At 36.5% G+C, this 16292-nt stretch overlaps 1 protein-coding gene across 1 annotated transcript in view; it reads left to right on the forward strand.

Moving 5' to 3' along the window:
• The window catches only part of DDAH1 (dimethylarginine dimethylaminohydrolase 1), a 64026-nt gene extending 48866 nt beyond the window's left edge, over positions 1–15160 (forward strand). Inside the window, exons 5-6 of the mRNA XM_070939416.1 lie at positions 12343–12486; positions 15044–15160. Coding sequence (XP_070795517.1) covers positions 12343–12486; positions 15044–15160 — 261 coding nt within the window. The remainder of the gene's footprint in view (positions 1–12342; positions 12487–15043) is intronic.
• The last annotated feature ends 1132 nt before the right edge of the window (positions 15161–16292 follow it).

A 16292-nucleotide genomic window follows, 5' to 3' on the forward strand; every position in this document is an offset into this window, starting at 1 on the left:
GATATACTTGTGCTGCAGAATCTGTGTTCATCTGCCTGTGCCCCACTTTCTGATGGTGTTAGGGATTAATGGAGATATATTCAGAACTCAGATGAACTATAAAATGTACCTTTAAGAGTTCAGAGAAAAGCAACAAGATGGTAAAGGGCATGATGGCTAAATCTTATGAAGAACAGTGAAAGGAACTTGATATGATTAGCTCAAAGAAAAGAAGACCAAGGGGAGACAACATAACAGTTTTTTGACACATGTTATATGAAGATTTATTCTTGCTAAAATTAAGGGTAAGACAAAAATCAGTGAGTGGAATCTTTTAAGGTGAGAGATCCAAACCTGAACTAAGGAGGAATTTCCTGAATGTGAGAGCTATTAAACAAGCAAGCAAACAGACAAACATCCTGCCGCCTGAAATTGTGGGTGCTCCATCAGTGGAGATATTTGAGAAAAGACTGGATAGTCATTGGTCCAGAATTGTAGCAAGGGATAGACTGGAAGACGTCCAAGGTCCCTTCTATCTCTATTATTTTATAACAATGAAAGCATTGTGTATTGGTAACAACTGTTTTCAAGAAGTTAGTCTACGGTCTGTTCTGGGTGGCACTGCACTCTGAAGGAACAGTTGTACAGGTTAGGTTACTCCTCGATTCTGCATTATGACTAGAATTTCGAATGATCTGTGTCATTAGGTTGTCAGCCTCAGTATTTCCTGGAAAAGTCTCTAAATTAGATTACCATAATGCATTTTTTGCAAGATGTCTTTAAAATGGCTTTAAAAGTGTATCAAATATAGGAAATTGGCTAGCCAAATCTAGTTTGCAGTCATGTTTTATCAGTTCTGAAAGATTTCATTGGTTGACAGTTCAGCTTAAAGTCCATTTCAAAGTATGATGCTTATTTCTAGGGCTCTAAATGGCTTGGAATTGAAATATTTGAAATAATGGACCCCCTAACACCAGCCTGCATTTATCTGTAGGCAAGATGAAAGTCTTCTCCATATAATAGATAGAACAGAAGTAATATTTTCATTCACAAAAATGTAGAGGACTGTTCCCTGAAACAACGTTCCAGCTTAAAATACTTTTCTAACGAAAGCATACTTGGAATCAGCATTTTATTGTTTGTTAAGGGTATACAAATAAATATACAGCCCTGTGGTGGTGGTGATAATGACGGTTTTTGGATGAAAGTGCCATCCACAAAATGTGGAAACAAATTGTGTGGCAAGGAATAGTGCCTGAAGGTCTGAATAATGCCTCCTTTGACTGAAAGGAATTTAGCCCCAAGAATGCAAAGATTGCGTTCAGATTTCACAAGAATAAGAACTAATATAGATGGCTCCATCTAGTGACTGACCAGTGTAGAGTATCCCATAGCTGTTTTTGAAAGAGTTTTTCAGCTAAGTTGAACAAATGCTCCTAAACAGAAAGGGCTGAATAAAGTTCTTATGAAAATTGTATTTTTCACAGATGCACACAAGCATTTGTTTTGCCTTTTCCTTCTGCTTATAGCCAATGAAATACTCCATAATACGTGTGTTTGTTCCTTGATGTGGTGCATGTAGTCCTCAACTTACGACCAGAATTGAGACCAAAATTTATTTATAGGTTGTAAATATGTTGCCAAGTGTCTGAATTTTGATCAGGTAACTATGGGGATGTTGCAATGGTTGTATGAAAAACCATCATGTCACTTTTTTCAGAGTTGTTGTAATTTTGAATGGTCACTAAAAAAACCTGTTGTAAGCCGAGAACTACCTGTATTCTAGAACAGTATTACTGTATAGCAAGGCAGAGCTTTAAAATATGACTTATACCTGCAATCTAAAGTTGAAATGTTCAGAATTTAACTTGAACTCCTGCACACAGGTTGGCTTTTATTTGGCAGTTTTGGAAGCTGTGGCTCCACCCACAGGCAGAGAGTGCTAGGTTGGAGAAACATGTAGAAGAATTCTTAAAATTCTTAGCTTCATTTAATATTCAGCTTTCATGATGCTATTTTTGCCCAGTTGTGAACTGAGACAATTGTGCATACTGTTTTTAGTTAAGGAAGAAAGATAGAATGGAGAGAAAAAGAATAAACATTTACTCAATGTCGATATACAGAGAGTATATAAGGAGATATTTTAATCCCAGATCAATGATTGTGCCTTGATTGCATGTGTATGGTAACTTGCATTCTTTTATCTGAATAGGTTGACTCAGCCTTCCATCCTTTCTAAAGTAGGTAAATTGAGGACCCAGTTTGTGGGGGCAATAAGCTGACTTTGTATAAATATACAAAAGTATGAAGGCTATTGCTTAACGCACTGTAAGCTGCCCTGAGTCTCCGGAGAAGGGCGGCATATAAATCAAATTTAAAAAAAAAATAGATCAGGAGTAAGAAATCTTTTTTTTTTTAACTTCAGAAGAGCCTGCATTATAGTGGGACTAATTCTTTTCACACTGCTCTTTTTTGCAAACCAACCATTCTCACGGGCTCTAAAGTATCTAAACAGAGATGTCATGCTAGTCAGTAGATCTCTTCACCAGGCTAATGTTTTACCTAACATGGTCACTCTATCCTGTGTTTTGATCCTAGAGTCATTTTTAGTAGTTTGTAGAGCCCTGCTGAAGCAATAGTTGAAATGATGCTAATGAACAAATCCCTTTTGCTGCAAGCTACCTGTCATTTCAAACACTTAGGGTTTTGTGTATTGCAATCTACATTTCCAATATGACTTAAGAACTACTATATATTTATATGCCAGCAAATAAAATTAATATTTTCATGCCTCTTTGGTAGAATACTTTCTAACAGACATTTTCTAGTTCATCAGCTGCTATTATGAGAATTGAAACAGTGATACATTTTACACCTGAAATGCTTGGCTGGTGCAGATCATTAGGTTTTCCACTACTGGATTGTTCTTCTATATTACTTTACTTATTCTCCATATTTTTGCCACCTCATCAAATATCTCTAGGCAGCATCAAACAAAATAAATACATAGAAAAATAAAGCTATTATAACAGAGAATAACACATGGCATATTATTCCACAGGAGTTTTTTTTACCTCCTTTATAGACCTTTATGCAGGATTCAGCTAACATTATCTTCCATTTATCATCAGTCCTGTGTCTAGATATTTGGCACGAGAGATGAAGAAATAGAGACTTGTTAATGACCAAGAACAGTACTGAATACTGAGTTGTGATGGCCCAGTGGTTAAAATGCAATATTGCAGGCTAATTTTACCCACACCCAGGAGTTTGATCCTGACTAACTCAAGGTTGATTCATCCTTCCATCCTTCCGAGGTTGGTAAAATAAGGTCCCACATTGTTGGCAGCAATATGCCAATATTTGTAAACTGCTCAGAGAGTGCTGTAAAGCATTATGGAGCTATGTATAAGTCTATGTGCTATTGCTATTGCTTGACAAGATTTTTATTAGGGAGGTATATAAGATATTTATTTATTTATTATTTTATTTTATTTTATTTTGAATTTGTATACCGCCCTTCTCCCTGAGGACTCAGGGCGGTGAACAGCCAAGTAAAAACATCAAGTACAAATATTAAAATACAATTAAAAATATATATAAATTTGGCCCCATTAATTAAAAACGATAAACAAAACAATTAAAAACACTTAAAAAAATTAGGCCAGCCCGGCTTGCTGGAAAAGGAAAGTTTTAAGGGCACGGTGGAAGGCACTGAGGTCTTGGATTCTCCTTATCTCTGGGGGCAATTGATTCCAGAGGGTAGGTGCCCCCACAGAGAAGGCCCTCCCCCTGGGGGTCACCAGCCTGCACTGTTTGGCTGATGGCACCCCGAGAAGGCCCTCTCTGTGGGAGCGCACGGGTCGATGGGAGGTCGTCGGTGGCAGCAGGTGGTCTCGAAGATAGCTAGGCCCTATGCCATGGAGCGCTTTAAAGGTGATAACCAACACCTTGAAGCGCACCCGGAAGACCACCGGGAGCCAGTGCAGCTCACGCAGGAGCGGTGTTACATGGGAGCGCCATGCTGCTCCCGTCACTACCCGCGCTGCTGCATTCTGGACCAGCTGGAGCCTCCGGGTGCTCTTCAAGGGGAGCCCCATGTAGAGAGCGTTGCAGTAGTCAAGGCGAGAGATGACGAGGGCATGAGTGACTGTGCACAGGGAATCCCGATCAAGAAAGGGCCACAACTGGCGAATCAGGCGAACCTGACAAAAGGTCCCCCTGGTTACAGCCGTCAGATGTTCCTCCAAGGACAGCTGAGTACCAGGAGGACTCCCAGATTGCGAGCCCTCTCTGTGGGGGCCAACGACTCGCCCCCAATAGTCAGTGATGGAGTCAACTGACTATATCGGGATGCCGGGAGCCACAGCCACTCAGTCTTGGAATGGTCGAGCTTTAGCCTGTTCCTCCCCATCCAGATCCACACAGCCTCCAGGCACTGGGACATCACTTCAAGGGCATCGTTGGGGTGGCCTGGGGTGGAGATGTACAGCTGGGTGTCATCAGTGTACTGGTGGTATCTCACCCCAAAGCCACGGATGATCTCGCCCAGCGGCTTCACATAAATGTTGAACAGGAGGGGCGAGAGGACCGACCCCTGAGGCACTCCACATATAAGAGGCCTCGAGGTCGACCTCTGCCCCCCTGCCAACACGAACTGCAACCGGTTGGAGAGAAAGGAGAACCACCGTAACACGGTGCCCCCCATCCCCAACTCTTCCAACCGGTGCAACATGATACCATGGTCGATGGTATCAAAAGCCGCTGAGAGGTCTAACAGGACCAGAACAGAGGAGCAACCCCGGTCCCAAGTCCTCCAGAGATCATCAACCAACGCGACCAATGCTGTTTCCGTGCTGTGCCCGGGCCTGAAACCCGACTGGAACGGATCTAGATAGGATGTTTCCTCCAGGAAATATGTAAGATATTTATCCATAATGTATAAATTTTGTAGCATACTTCAGTGTGGGGGTGGTTGATTACTGCTATTTTGGTATGTTCTAAACAGACTTTTGCCAAAGATGCTAATTTCAGTAATACCATTTCTAAATTTGTAAGAACCACAATTTTTCACAGGCCACAATTTTTCACAATTTTATTTTACAGTATGATAATAAGATGGCCATGAAGTATGAAACATAAATAAGAGATGCAAGAACCAAATAAACAAAAAATCCTTCCATGACTGTGAAATTGCTAATGAGGCAGAGTATTTAGCATAATTTTAAGTTACAAATCTTAACTATAGCTATATCTCCAGCCAGAGCTGAACCATTCCTGTCATGATTTATCCTTATCCAAACACAATATAAGCAAATGACTGTTAAAGAAATGTACAATGATATACAGTACTCCCATGGAAATATCCTTAACTTAATGTACTTCAAGAGTGAGAATTATCTATTGGGGTTTTTTTTATATAGATATATAGTGTTGGAATTCATAATCCTTAATAAATTATTGAGATTCTTCTCACATCTTACCAAAAGGTGTAACTTTTAGTTTAAAATGCCATGGTAGTGTGTAGGCGTTGTTACATAGCTACTATATTACCAAGGTAAAAGGAACAATAAACAGGAAATAAACAGAAAGTGCAGGAAATTACTACTTTCTCCTAACATGTAATTATGAAGAATGAGGTAAAAGTGTAAAGGACCTGACTAATTGCTTTTGAATAGGACTTTTCCATGCAGCTGCTATTTCTTTCTCCCCTTCCTGAACTTTTTCAGAAAAATTGTTTTCATTCAACATGTTAATGGCTCTGTACATAAGCCATTGTTCTTTAACTGGACTCAGTCTTGTTTGGAAATGACTTTATATAATAAAGCTTGATAAAAGTAAATAGTGCATGGAGAACAAGGGATATGGGTCTTGATGTCTCAGGGCTACCTCTGAGCTGAGGACAGCACACACCCAGTTGTGCAGGGACAATAGTGGGAGAAGTTTAAGTCTACATTGCCTAAGTGAAACCTGATCCAACAGTGCTATTCCTACTATTTTGATGCAAGGCTCTTAAATTCTGGGAATATGTACATGGTTTATGTTTCAGAGAAACATTTGGCCACCTATATACATGGATTATCTTAATTGAAAATTGAGTTTATATCTGATTTTGTGAAAGTTGTGGAAGGGTAGACACTTCATGCTATAATTTATTAAAACTAAATATACTATGTGGCATAATCGAAGTGTCTGTATTCTTGGACAGATCTTTATAGGTATTGGGATTGTGGTTCTCCCTCTTAAGGAGCCATCTAGAATTCTAATAAATTTTAGGCTCAAGTAATGAGTAAGATAAATAATAGCTGTGTTAGCATAACATCTTTAATTCAGTCATTGGGTTAAAAAATATTTTCTTTCCCTTATAATATATAGAATTGTAAACCAACACTCCAAATGTGGTAATTAATATAGACATCCCATTCATTGAATGATGATCTGTGCTTGGGGCTCAACTTTATATACTAGATCGGGGTGGGCAATTGTGGCTCTTTTACAACCAAGCTGTCTCAGGAATTCTGGGAGTTGAAGTCCACAAGTTGTAAAAGAGCCACAATTGCCCACCCCTGTACTAGATGTAATGAGCACCTAGGATGCTACAGAATATTTATTTATTTATTTATTTATTTATTTATTTATTCAATTTATATACCGCCCTTCTCCTAGTGGACTCAGGGCGGTGCACAGCCAAAACTAAAATACATAACAATACAAAATTTAAAATTAATTAAAAGAATTATATACTTTGGCCCGAATTAAAACAGTGCGAATTAAAACCCATTAACAAATTAAAAACTAAACAATTAATAACCATTAAAAACTAAAAAATATTAGAGTGTTTCATAATGTGATACAGTCTTCCACATTCTAACCTTTATAATTCCCTACATATATGTAATATTCTATTCCTTCTTTTAGATTTTCACTTTGTATACATACTTGTAATTTTTCATTTATATGTTTTATATCTTCTAGCTTTTTAATTTTTTTTATTCTTGATGTATCCTTTATGTTTTTAATGAATATACCCCACCTTCCCAATGCTGATCTATGACCGTAATACAGATTTGGTTTGATATAGGCATTGCTCTGCTCCAAAGTACAACTATTGTGAGAATGTAAAGAATTCAGGAAGCCTCTTAGTTACGCATCTTTAAGCATCTAAAGCGGAGGTAGCTGTCAGTTTGACTTACGTAAATAGGAACTTTGTTCTCTTGTTCGTTTTCCTTTGCTTTTCTGAGGATCAGTTTCCTATTTCTTCCCTTGTGCATATTCCAAGAAACAGGATGTTCATTCTTAAGTTTTGTCAGCAGAACAACAATTTTAGCCATTTCCTTGAGCCTTTTCCTGGATAGGCTTTTTCTTTTTGCAGAACTTCTTATGAAGCAGTCAATGCTGAGTAACTACTGTGACCTTGGCTCAAGGTTATTTGAATCAGGTAAAGCAGTTCAGGGCATATTAAGAGTACTGCAGAACTATTGTTACCACAAAAATGCCTATTTCTGCAAATCTAAGGAGACAAGGAAGGAGATGAGAGGTGTATAAGGATATAGTAGACTTTTTAATACTCTGTCTGAAGAGATTATCTAGGCAAAGAGCACAAAAGTGTGTTTCCTGGAGAAGTCTTCATTTTGGAAATATATACTTTTATAGATCATAAAAACAAGCAGCAATATCTATTATTCTGGTAGAAGTCAAAGCCAGACAGCTTGATGTCAGTTTTGAGAAATTGTTTTTCCTATATTCAGGACCTAATAAAAATATTTAAATATTATTCAGAAGTGTCTAATATAAAGAAGGAAATATGAGCTAAGGCGTCACCTAAGGCTTTGGGTGTGGGTGTGGGTGTGGGTGTGGATGTGGGACAGGATGCCAACCATCATGTGAATCTGTCTTTGTGCTTGCCCTGTCTCCTACTATTCAAGTAAATCTCAGAAAATGAAGGTGCAGATCCCAAATTTAAGATACCCAGGACTGAGAAGTAATCTCCCTGCTTCACATTCTGGAATTGGCTACTCCAGGAAAAGCAAATTAATAAGTATGGTACTCTTGCCTACAGATGAGAAAATAAAGTACAGGTAGTCCTTGAGTTACAGCAGTTCATTTAGTGACTGTTCAAAGTTATAATGGCACTGAAAAAAGTGACTTATGACCATTTTTTATACTTACAACCATTGTAGCATCCGCATAGTCACATAAACAAAATTCAGACAATTGGCAACTGACTCATATTTATGATAGTTGCAGTATCCTGGGGTCATGCAATCAACTTTTGTGACCCTCTGATGAGCAAAATCAATGGGGAAGCCAGATTTACTTAACAACTGTGTTACTAATTTAACAACTTCAATGATTCACTTAACAAGTATGGCAAGAAAGGTTGTAAAATGGGGCAAAATTCACATAACAAATGTCTCACTTAGGAACAGGAATTTTGGGCTCAATTGTGGTCATACATTGTATTTGGTGCTTAGTGCCTGAAACTGAATAGTAAAGAGAAAAGGAAACAAATAAAGCTTTCTGAGCATCAGATCAAATGTTTTGGTTGTTCTTGATCTCATAAGATTTGCATTTTAATGCAACTGGTTTGTTATGTGAGCTTTTCATTGTTTTGTATTTTGTGATGTGATTTGTTTTACGCTGATATCTGACAGCTTTTAAATTCAGTAATTATTATTTTTTTTGATACAGGTAGGTCACTAAATTTGACATTTAGTGGTTGAATTAAAAGTCAATTTAACTTTTTTATAATATAGATATTTCCAAAGCAATACAGGTTTGCTTTTAATATTTCATATCAATGAAAATATTATTTAATTTATCTGTCCAAGCTTGGAGCCTAATCAAGTTGTAAAATTTCCCTATATTTTTCACATAGCAAATTGTTCATATGTTCCTCCTTTTGTTGGAAAAAAATAGCTTAAATAAGATCTTTTGTGGTTGTATTTCGTTTCTCAATTAAAATATTGTTCAGTAATCTTACTGAAATGGGTCTCAACTCACAATGAAAGCCAGGATGACAAACTGATAGAGGAATATGATGGTTATTTTAGGAACTTTCCTAATCACATTTTAATGCATTTACTTGTTACTCAAAACCTTTCATGTCAAAATATAGTTTGCAAAACACAATAGGAAAAATTAGATTGGGGAGTTTGCAGATTAATTTGCTAGACATCAGAAAAGCATGAGTGGGCTTTAGTGAATATGCAGCAAAATGATTCTTTATAGAGAGAGAGAATTCCCAGAAATAATCAATATGCAGGAAATGCTAGTGTAATCCGTCATGCAAAGATCTTTCTGGGCAGGAAATCAGACTCACATAAAATGAATTTGTGATTCTTATAATCTTTAGAAAGAAAGAAATTTTCCTCAAAGTACTGCTTACAAATAGCATGATCTGGCAAAATGAATGTTCATTGTTTTTGTTCTGTTGACATTTGCATTGAATTAATCACTTGTGATCAAACTTTTTTATCCCAATGTATTTGTATAACATTATTCCAGTCTATTACAACTATTCTTTACTTGATTGACAGAAAGATTTTGGGGGGGGGAGAAGGATTACATTTCCTGTTGGGGTTTTTTGGGAGCATTATAATTAGTTTGTCCCCACCATTATTTTTTCTGAATTGATACATTAGTATTATGCTACCATAAATTATAAGCAGAGCCTAGATGAATGGAGCTATGGACAGAGCTAATATAGTCCTTTATGAATTAAGCAAGCCAATTCAGATTTTGCTCCAAGAATCAAAATTTGGAATATCTGTATAATTATGTAAGCATTCCAGTAGAGAGAAGTTCCCTTAGTAAAGCTCAGAAGACTAAATCTCTGGTCCAGTGAATGATCCAGATTGGATCCAGTGAATGATCCAGATTGGATCCTGCATTATGTGAAGAAATTACATTTCCATATATTTGCAAACTTTGCATAATTTATCCTCCTAGTTGCATGATTCTTGGATTTATCTACTGTTGAAAATGTCAACATATATAAGAGCACGAAACTTGAAGGGAATATATTTTCAGGACTTACATAAACACCAAAGCAAACCCCAGTGAGTTCAGCTGAATTTATTCCAAAGTCATTATACATAGTATCATACACTGATCATTTTTATTTCAATTATCTCTTCATTTCTAAGAAAACAAAGGACAAAGACTGCAATATATAATGTCTGGTGTGGCTTTTTTCTCCTTCAGTACTGAACGCCAACTTTGCCACTAACCTCAAGACTGGGAAACTTAACTACTGCTTTTCTAATGCAGAGAATTAAAGGCAATATTTGAGCGACAAATGCTTACATGCAATTTATTTTATTTTTTTGGTTGTTATAGTCTTCTTCCTCTGTTGCTCATCTGAAAGAGCAAATATGTTTAAAGCATTAGCTGAAGAGTAGAATTGCAAGAAGAAAATCTGAAAAAAGGTGATGTTGGTTTGTTTTAGCTAAATTTGAAACTGAACGCCTGCTCTGCTTTAATGATGGCATTGTATCATCAATAATTTATCTTCAGAATTGGTACACTGTAAAGAAATGTGTGCATATTATACTGGAAAAATTATCTCCTCTTTTAAGATTTTTCTGCCTGGGAATAAAATATGTTTATATGCACATATTTTATTAATTTTAACACACATGGACAATCTGAAATTTCCAGGCTATGCGATTTTGGGAAATTATTGTAAAAGAGAGGATTATATTTTTTATGTTTACATTATAAGATATTATTAAAATTCAATGGTAGGAAAACTACACAAACATTTCATTAGTAACAAAACATGAAATTCTATTACAATGATGACATTTCCTCAGAAATGTAAGACATTGCTTAAGAGTCATCACAGGATACTTATGATTCAGTCTCCAATGTGGCTAATGAGACTCTTGTGTTTAGAAATTCCATGGTATTGTTAAAAGATTACATGCCATTTTTCATTCAGGTACAGATATTCCCAGAGGCCTATTGTGCAATATACACATTTATACCCATAAGACATGTACACACAAATATACACCCGGTATACAAAAGGCATAGAAGTTAAACACTGTCATCCAGTGAATTAAGCTGCACATCATAATATTTGTTAATAAATGTGTATATTGTCTTCATGCAAGAAATACAAGCAGAATTAGCCTTACCATTTGGAAGAGTGAGGCATCTACCTCAAACAGCAAATGCTGATTGTGATTAAAGATGGCAATTTATTAGTTGTGATCATCATTTTTGAACATATCTCCTGCACTTACACATCCCTTCTCTATAAATGGAATATGAAATAGGAGGGGGGCTTTTTGGCACTGTCTTAGTTGCACCAAATCTCTTGCACCTAAGGCTCTGTCCATGGTACTGCAAGTCTTCTTTCTGGTATTTTTTTTTCCCTTTTGCCTGAATTCTTGACATGCATTGTTTGCCTTTCCCTTTAAATAGTGCACTGGAGGTCTAGAAGTAGTTTTGGTATTTAATTTTAATGAAAACTAACTTGAGCCAAAATTTTAGCCTGATATTTTTTCAATAACACTGTTTATTCTTTAAAACTTCAATTAGGAAGTAAAACTAAAAACATGGCTGTTTAAATTGCCCAGCCTGGACTGATGGGGTTTTGATTTTTAATGTATTTTAATATGCGTTTAATATGTATTTTAACATGTTTCTTACTTGGATTGAGATTGTATATCTTAATTGTTGTGAGCCGCCCTGAGTCCTATGGAGATAGGGCGGCATACAAATCTAATTAAAATAAAACTAGAATAAATTTTATCAATTCCTTTATTCCATGCCCAACTTTTTCCTTAGGGGATGTATTCCTGAAATCTCAAATATGACAAATGTAGGATACTTTGAAATGTTCCTCCCCTAAGAACAAAATAGGACAAAACAAAATTGTTTATTAGGAACAAATATGATGCCTTTCACAAATGAAAATTTGAGTTTGTTAATAGGACTATTTGATTCTATTAGCAATTCTGGCTAAATAAAGCAGAATAGTATGAATTACTCACAATGGCTGATCTTATGTACCTTAATTTTATAGGTAAATATTTCAAAGGATGCACAAATTTATATTAGTTGTGACAACTCCGAGTTTGAATACATGATTAATATATTCCAGATAGTAACATGCTTGCCTTTCAGAAACATTGAGCATCTTGGAATTTGTGTTAAGAAACCCTTTTGTATATATCCCTTTTATTTCCTGTAACCTGTATAAGATGAATTTCTTATTGGGAACTGTCATGTTACACATATCAACAGTTTTTGATATGATTTTTTTTAAAAAATAAAACTATTTCTCTCCCTATTTTCTGAAGAGTAATGAAGCCCTGCTTTATGTAATCCCTATTTATCTTTTTGTAACAGACAATGCAGCAGATGAGTGACCACCGTTATGATAAACTTACAGTTCCTGATGATGCAGCAGCAAACTGTGTGTATTTAAACATTCCTGGCAAAGGTCATGTTTTGTTGCATCGAGCCCCTGAGGAGTATCCAGAAAGTGCAAAGGTAACGGCAAAAAGGCTAGACCTGTTCTTATAAAATGCTGATCAGCTATAAGTTAAGATTGCTTGGGAGAGAAGCATTGAATCTGTAATCTTTTTTTTTTTTTCAAACATTGCTTCTACTGAAAGTAGCAAATAATAATAATAATAATAATAATACTGGTGGACTTTGAGGATGCATGGTATTAAACAATTTGATAAATAGAAACCAGCACTGTCCGGTGGCGACAGTGGGCGAAAAAAAGGTTAGGTGGTAGAAGTGTTGTTACAATGCACTTTAAAATGGGTCAAGCTTCCACCATCTTGCCTTTTTTTGCCCTCTCACCCTTTGTTCCCCACAGAACTTTTATATAATCTGGATAAAGATAAAAACAACTATTCTCAAAAACATGTCATGGTGCAAAATATATTGTATATTTTATTTTTTCGATCCCAAGAGTGCCGGAAATCTGATCAAGTCCTTGCTCCTTGACAGACCATTTACAATTATTATGTCACCCATCACTTTAAACTTTTACTTGGGATAAGGGATTCAAACTGTAATTTGCAACTCTCCATTGCTTTATCAGATTCTGAATTAATCTAAGATTAAGAACAATTCCATTTCAGCTACCAGATTTTTTGTTGGTTATTCTTCATTTGTTTTTCAAGGGTGGGGATGGCTCAGTAGTTAAAGACACTGAGCTTCTCAGTGGAGCTGACAGTCTGAGCTCCACACAATGGGGTGAACTCCCATTATTTACCCCAGTTCCTGCTCACCTAGTAATTCGAAAGCATGCAAATGCAAGTAGATTAATAGGTACCACTTTGGTGGGAAGGTAATAGTGATCCGTGTGCCTTTGGCATAGAGCCATGCTAGCCACATGACCACAGAAATTGTGTTTGGACAATGCTGGTTCCTTCAGCCCATAAACAGAGATAACCATCATGCCCTAGAGTCAGACATGACTGACAGGGAAACCTTTACTTTTTTATTCTTTATTCACAAGCTGGCTCTCACTCTTTGGTTTCCCATATTCTCATTTTGTTGTTTTGGCTTTGAGTTTTTTGAGGTGAAAAAAGTTTTCTTGGACATTCAACAAATTATGTTATACAGAAATATGCGTGTATGCTTGTGCTATTCTTAGCATAGAAATGCTGTGCACTTCAGTATTCTGTTGGTCTGGTTGTGATGCTACTGCATGTCAGAGGAGCCACTCTCTGAGTTTTAAGTATATTATTCAAATGGACCAGAACATAGTTTTAAGCTGAACATGCCCATTTTTCTTATTCACTGGCAATCATTTAGTGTTATTGAGTATGATATGCTTGGAAATGACTTGGGCCCAAGTGAAGCATTTAATCTGATGTCATATTATGTGAGTTTCTAGGGAACATTTATTTGGATATCTGGATAAATTGTACAGATTTAGATAAGAGAGGGAGAGAGGGGGGAATAGATAGATAGATAGATAGATAGATAGATAGATAGATAGATAGATAGATAGATAGATATCCCATGTGTATAAATTGACTTAGTTGTGCCTTACTGCAGTGGTCTCCACGGTCTCCAACCTCTGTGGCTTGGTGGCCCGACTGAGCGATAGAGGGGAACCAGGCTGTGTGAGCAGTAGGTTGGCCTGTGTGTGTGTGCAGCTTGACTGGTGTGAGTCAAGCTGTGCACACATACATGCCAGCCCAGGGGTTGGAGACCCCTGTCTTACTGGCACTCCCCAACAAATATGGTAAATGTAAATCTTTGACATTTCTCCTGAACTTTGGCTTTATAATTTGGGTTGACTCAAAGCTTACTCTAAGGTCTTTATTAATCTTGATATTACTGAATATGCAACATTATGCTTGACAATTTTTATTGCCCAACATGTTGGATCTGAAGCAAAAGTACAGAATTGTGGTGTGACCACATAAAACACTCTGTTCCCCAACTCCACTAATAATATCTTAAGAAAGTAAGCATGGGATAAACATTATTCAGGCTGTTATTAGACATTAAATCATGAGACTGGTTTGTCACATATTCCCCATCACTTGAGACATAATTTTATTAGAAATCAAAGTCAGCATTACTCAGTCCATATGACATATCAGTGACTTATGAACTAAAATATGACACAATAGCACATTTATCAGTCTTGTTAATGCCCAGTGTTCCAATTTTGAACCAGAGAATCCAATTTGAGGCTCAACTATTTTACTAAGGTTTTTTTTAAAAAGGTTCCTTTCAAGTTGATTTTGACTCTTATCGATTGCATGGATACGTTAATAGAATCGACTTAGCAACAGAATAGAAGTGATTTCCCACGGCCTTTTTCCAGGATATTTTTCTAGTGTCTTAATGTAGCTGACAGCCTTGGGATGCCCTGGTGCCAATACATTCAAAGATTGTTCAGACCTAGGCTTGCTAGTTTCCAAGCACAAAGGTCAGTCAGATGCCACTATTTGCTAAGAGTTTTCTACTAAGATATACAAAATTCTGACTGAACATTTTTAAACCAATGATAAAGATTCAGTAAAAAAAAAGATTCATAAATGTAACAACTTTTCATTTTCTTTCCTAATAGGTATTTGAAAAACTGAAGGACCACATGTTGATCCCTATAGCGAACACCGAGCTAGAAAAAGTAGATGGAGCACTCACTTGTTGTTCGGTCCTTATTAATAAATCTTCACAATTATGAGTTTACAGATTTCCTTCCTTGTATATGGCAATAATGTACATGCAAGGCAAATGAATCTGTATTTCACTTGTATTGGTTTTCTTGACAATCTACTGTACCACTGTGCTACTGACCTTTGTTTACAATGGTGCCCCTTCACTCGTAATTAAGGTGCGTGTATATGCTTTTTCCTGACATATAAAGATTTGAAGCATGTTTGTCTGGATTTCCCAAAAAATTGTTATGAAAATTAATGGTTTATGTAGTAGATGTAAAATGATCTCAGAAGCAGAAGTAGGGGCCACTTCTAGCATCACATTTGACTGGGGTACAACAACTAGATGCATATCTACTATGCTGAACATTCCTATAACTTACTTTGAGATCCTAGGACTTGACTTTAAAATCAAGTCATTGAAGACATATGGCCAAATGCCATACAAAATGTAATACTGGACTTCCTCACAATCCGTTTTATGTATTTGTCATCAACAAATTCTTTCCACCACGATGTAAAGAGTAAGACACTTATTTTTATAATGCTAGTGATTTTGGCACAGGAACTTTATAATGCTCCCTGGAGAGTTTATCCACTGCTTTTCCACTGCTCTGCATAAATTCCAGGATTGACATTGATAAGTCATCAAATATTTACCAGCTGCAAAATGCATAAAAGTGGAAAATTACAAGTGCTTACAATACCACAGTAGCTAGTCTTCAAATATGGGCTATTAGGAAGATAAGGGCTCAGAGACGTATACCGGTATCTTCATGCATTTATTCTTATGTCATCTCAAATAATTTCTTTTCCTTGCTTTGGGGAAGTTAATTGTAATTAGATTAGAACACGAGAGGGAAATCTGCACAGGATAATGCCCATATTATATATGTGTTTCTTTAACAAAAATAAGGCATCTGTTTAAATAGAACAGCCTCTTATATGAAAATGTTGTTGAAAGTAGCTTGAGTAGTTAACATGGATCCAAAAATGTCTTAGAAAATACTGGAGGATTTTAGAAGTAATACTGGAATTGGCCCAGTTTTAATCTAGTCTGACTTTCGGTCACCCTTCTTTAGTTCTGCATTCTGCTTTTTGAGGAGGGGGCAGAGAGCTCTCTTCTAGAGTTCTAAGTTATAGATAACCAAAAGGAAA

This window comes from Pituophis catenifer, unplaced genomic scaffold, assembly GCF_029215685.1.
Source record: "Pituophis catenifer annectens isolate HBS135680 unplaced genomic scaffold, rPitCat1.0.hap2 SCAF_3, whole genome shotgun sequence".
NCBI lineage: Eukaryota > Metazoa > Chordata > Lepidosauria > Squamata > Colubridae > Pituophis > Pituophis catenifer.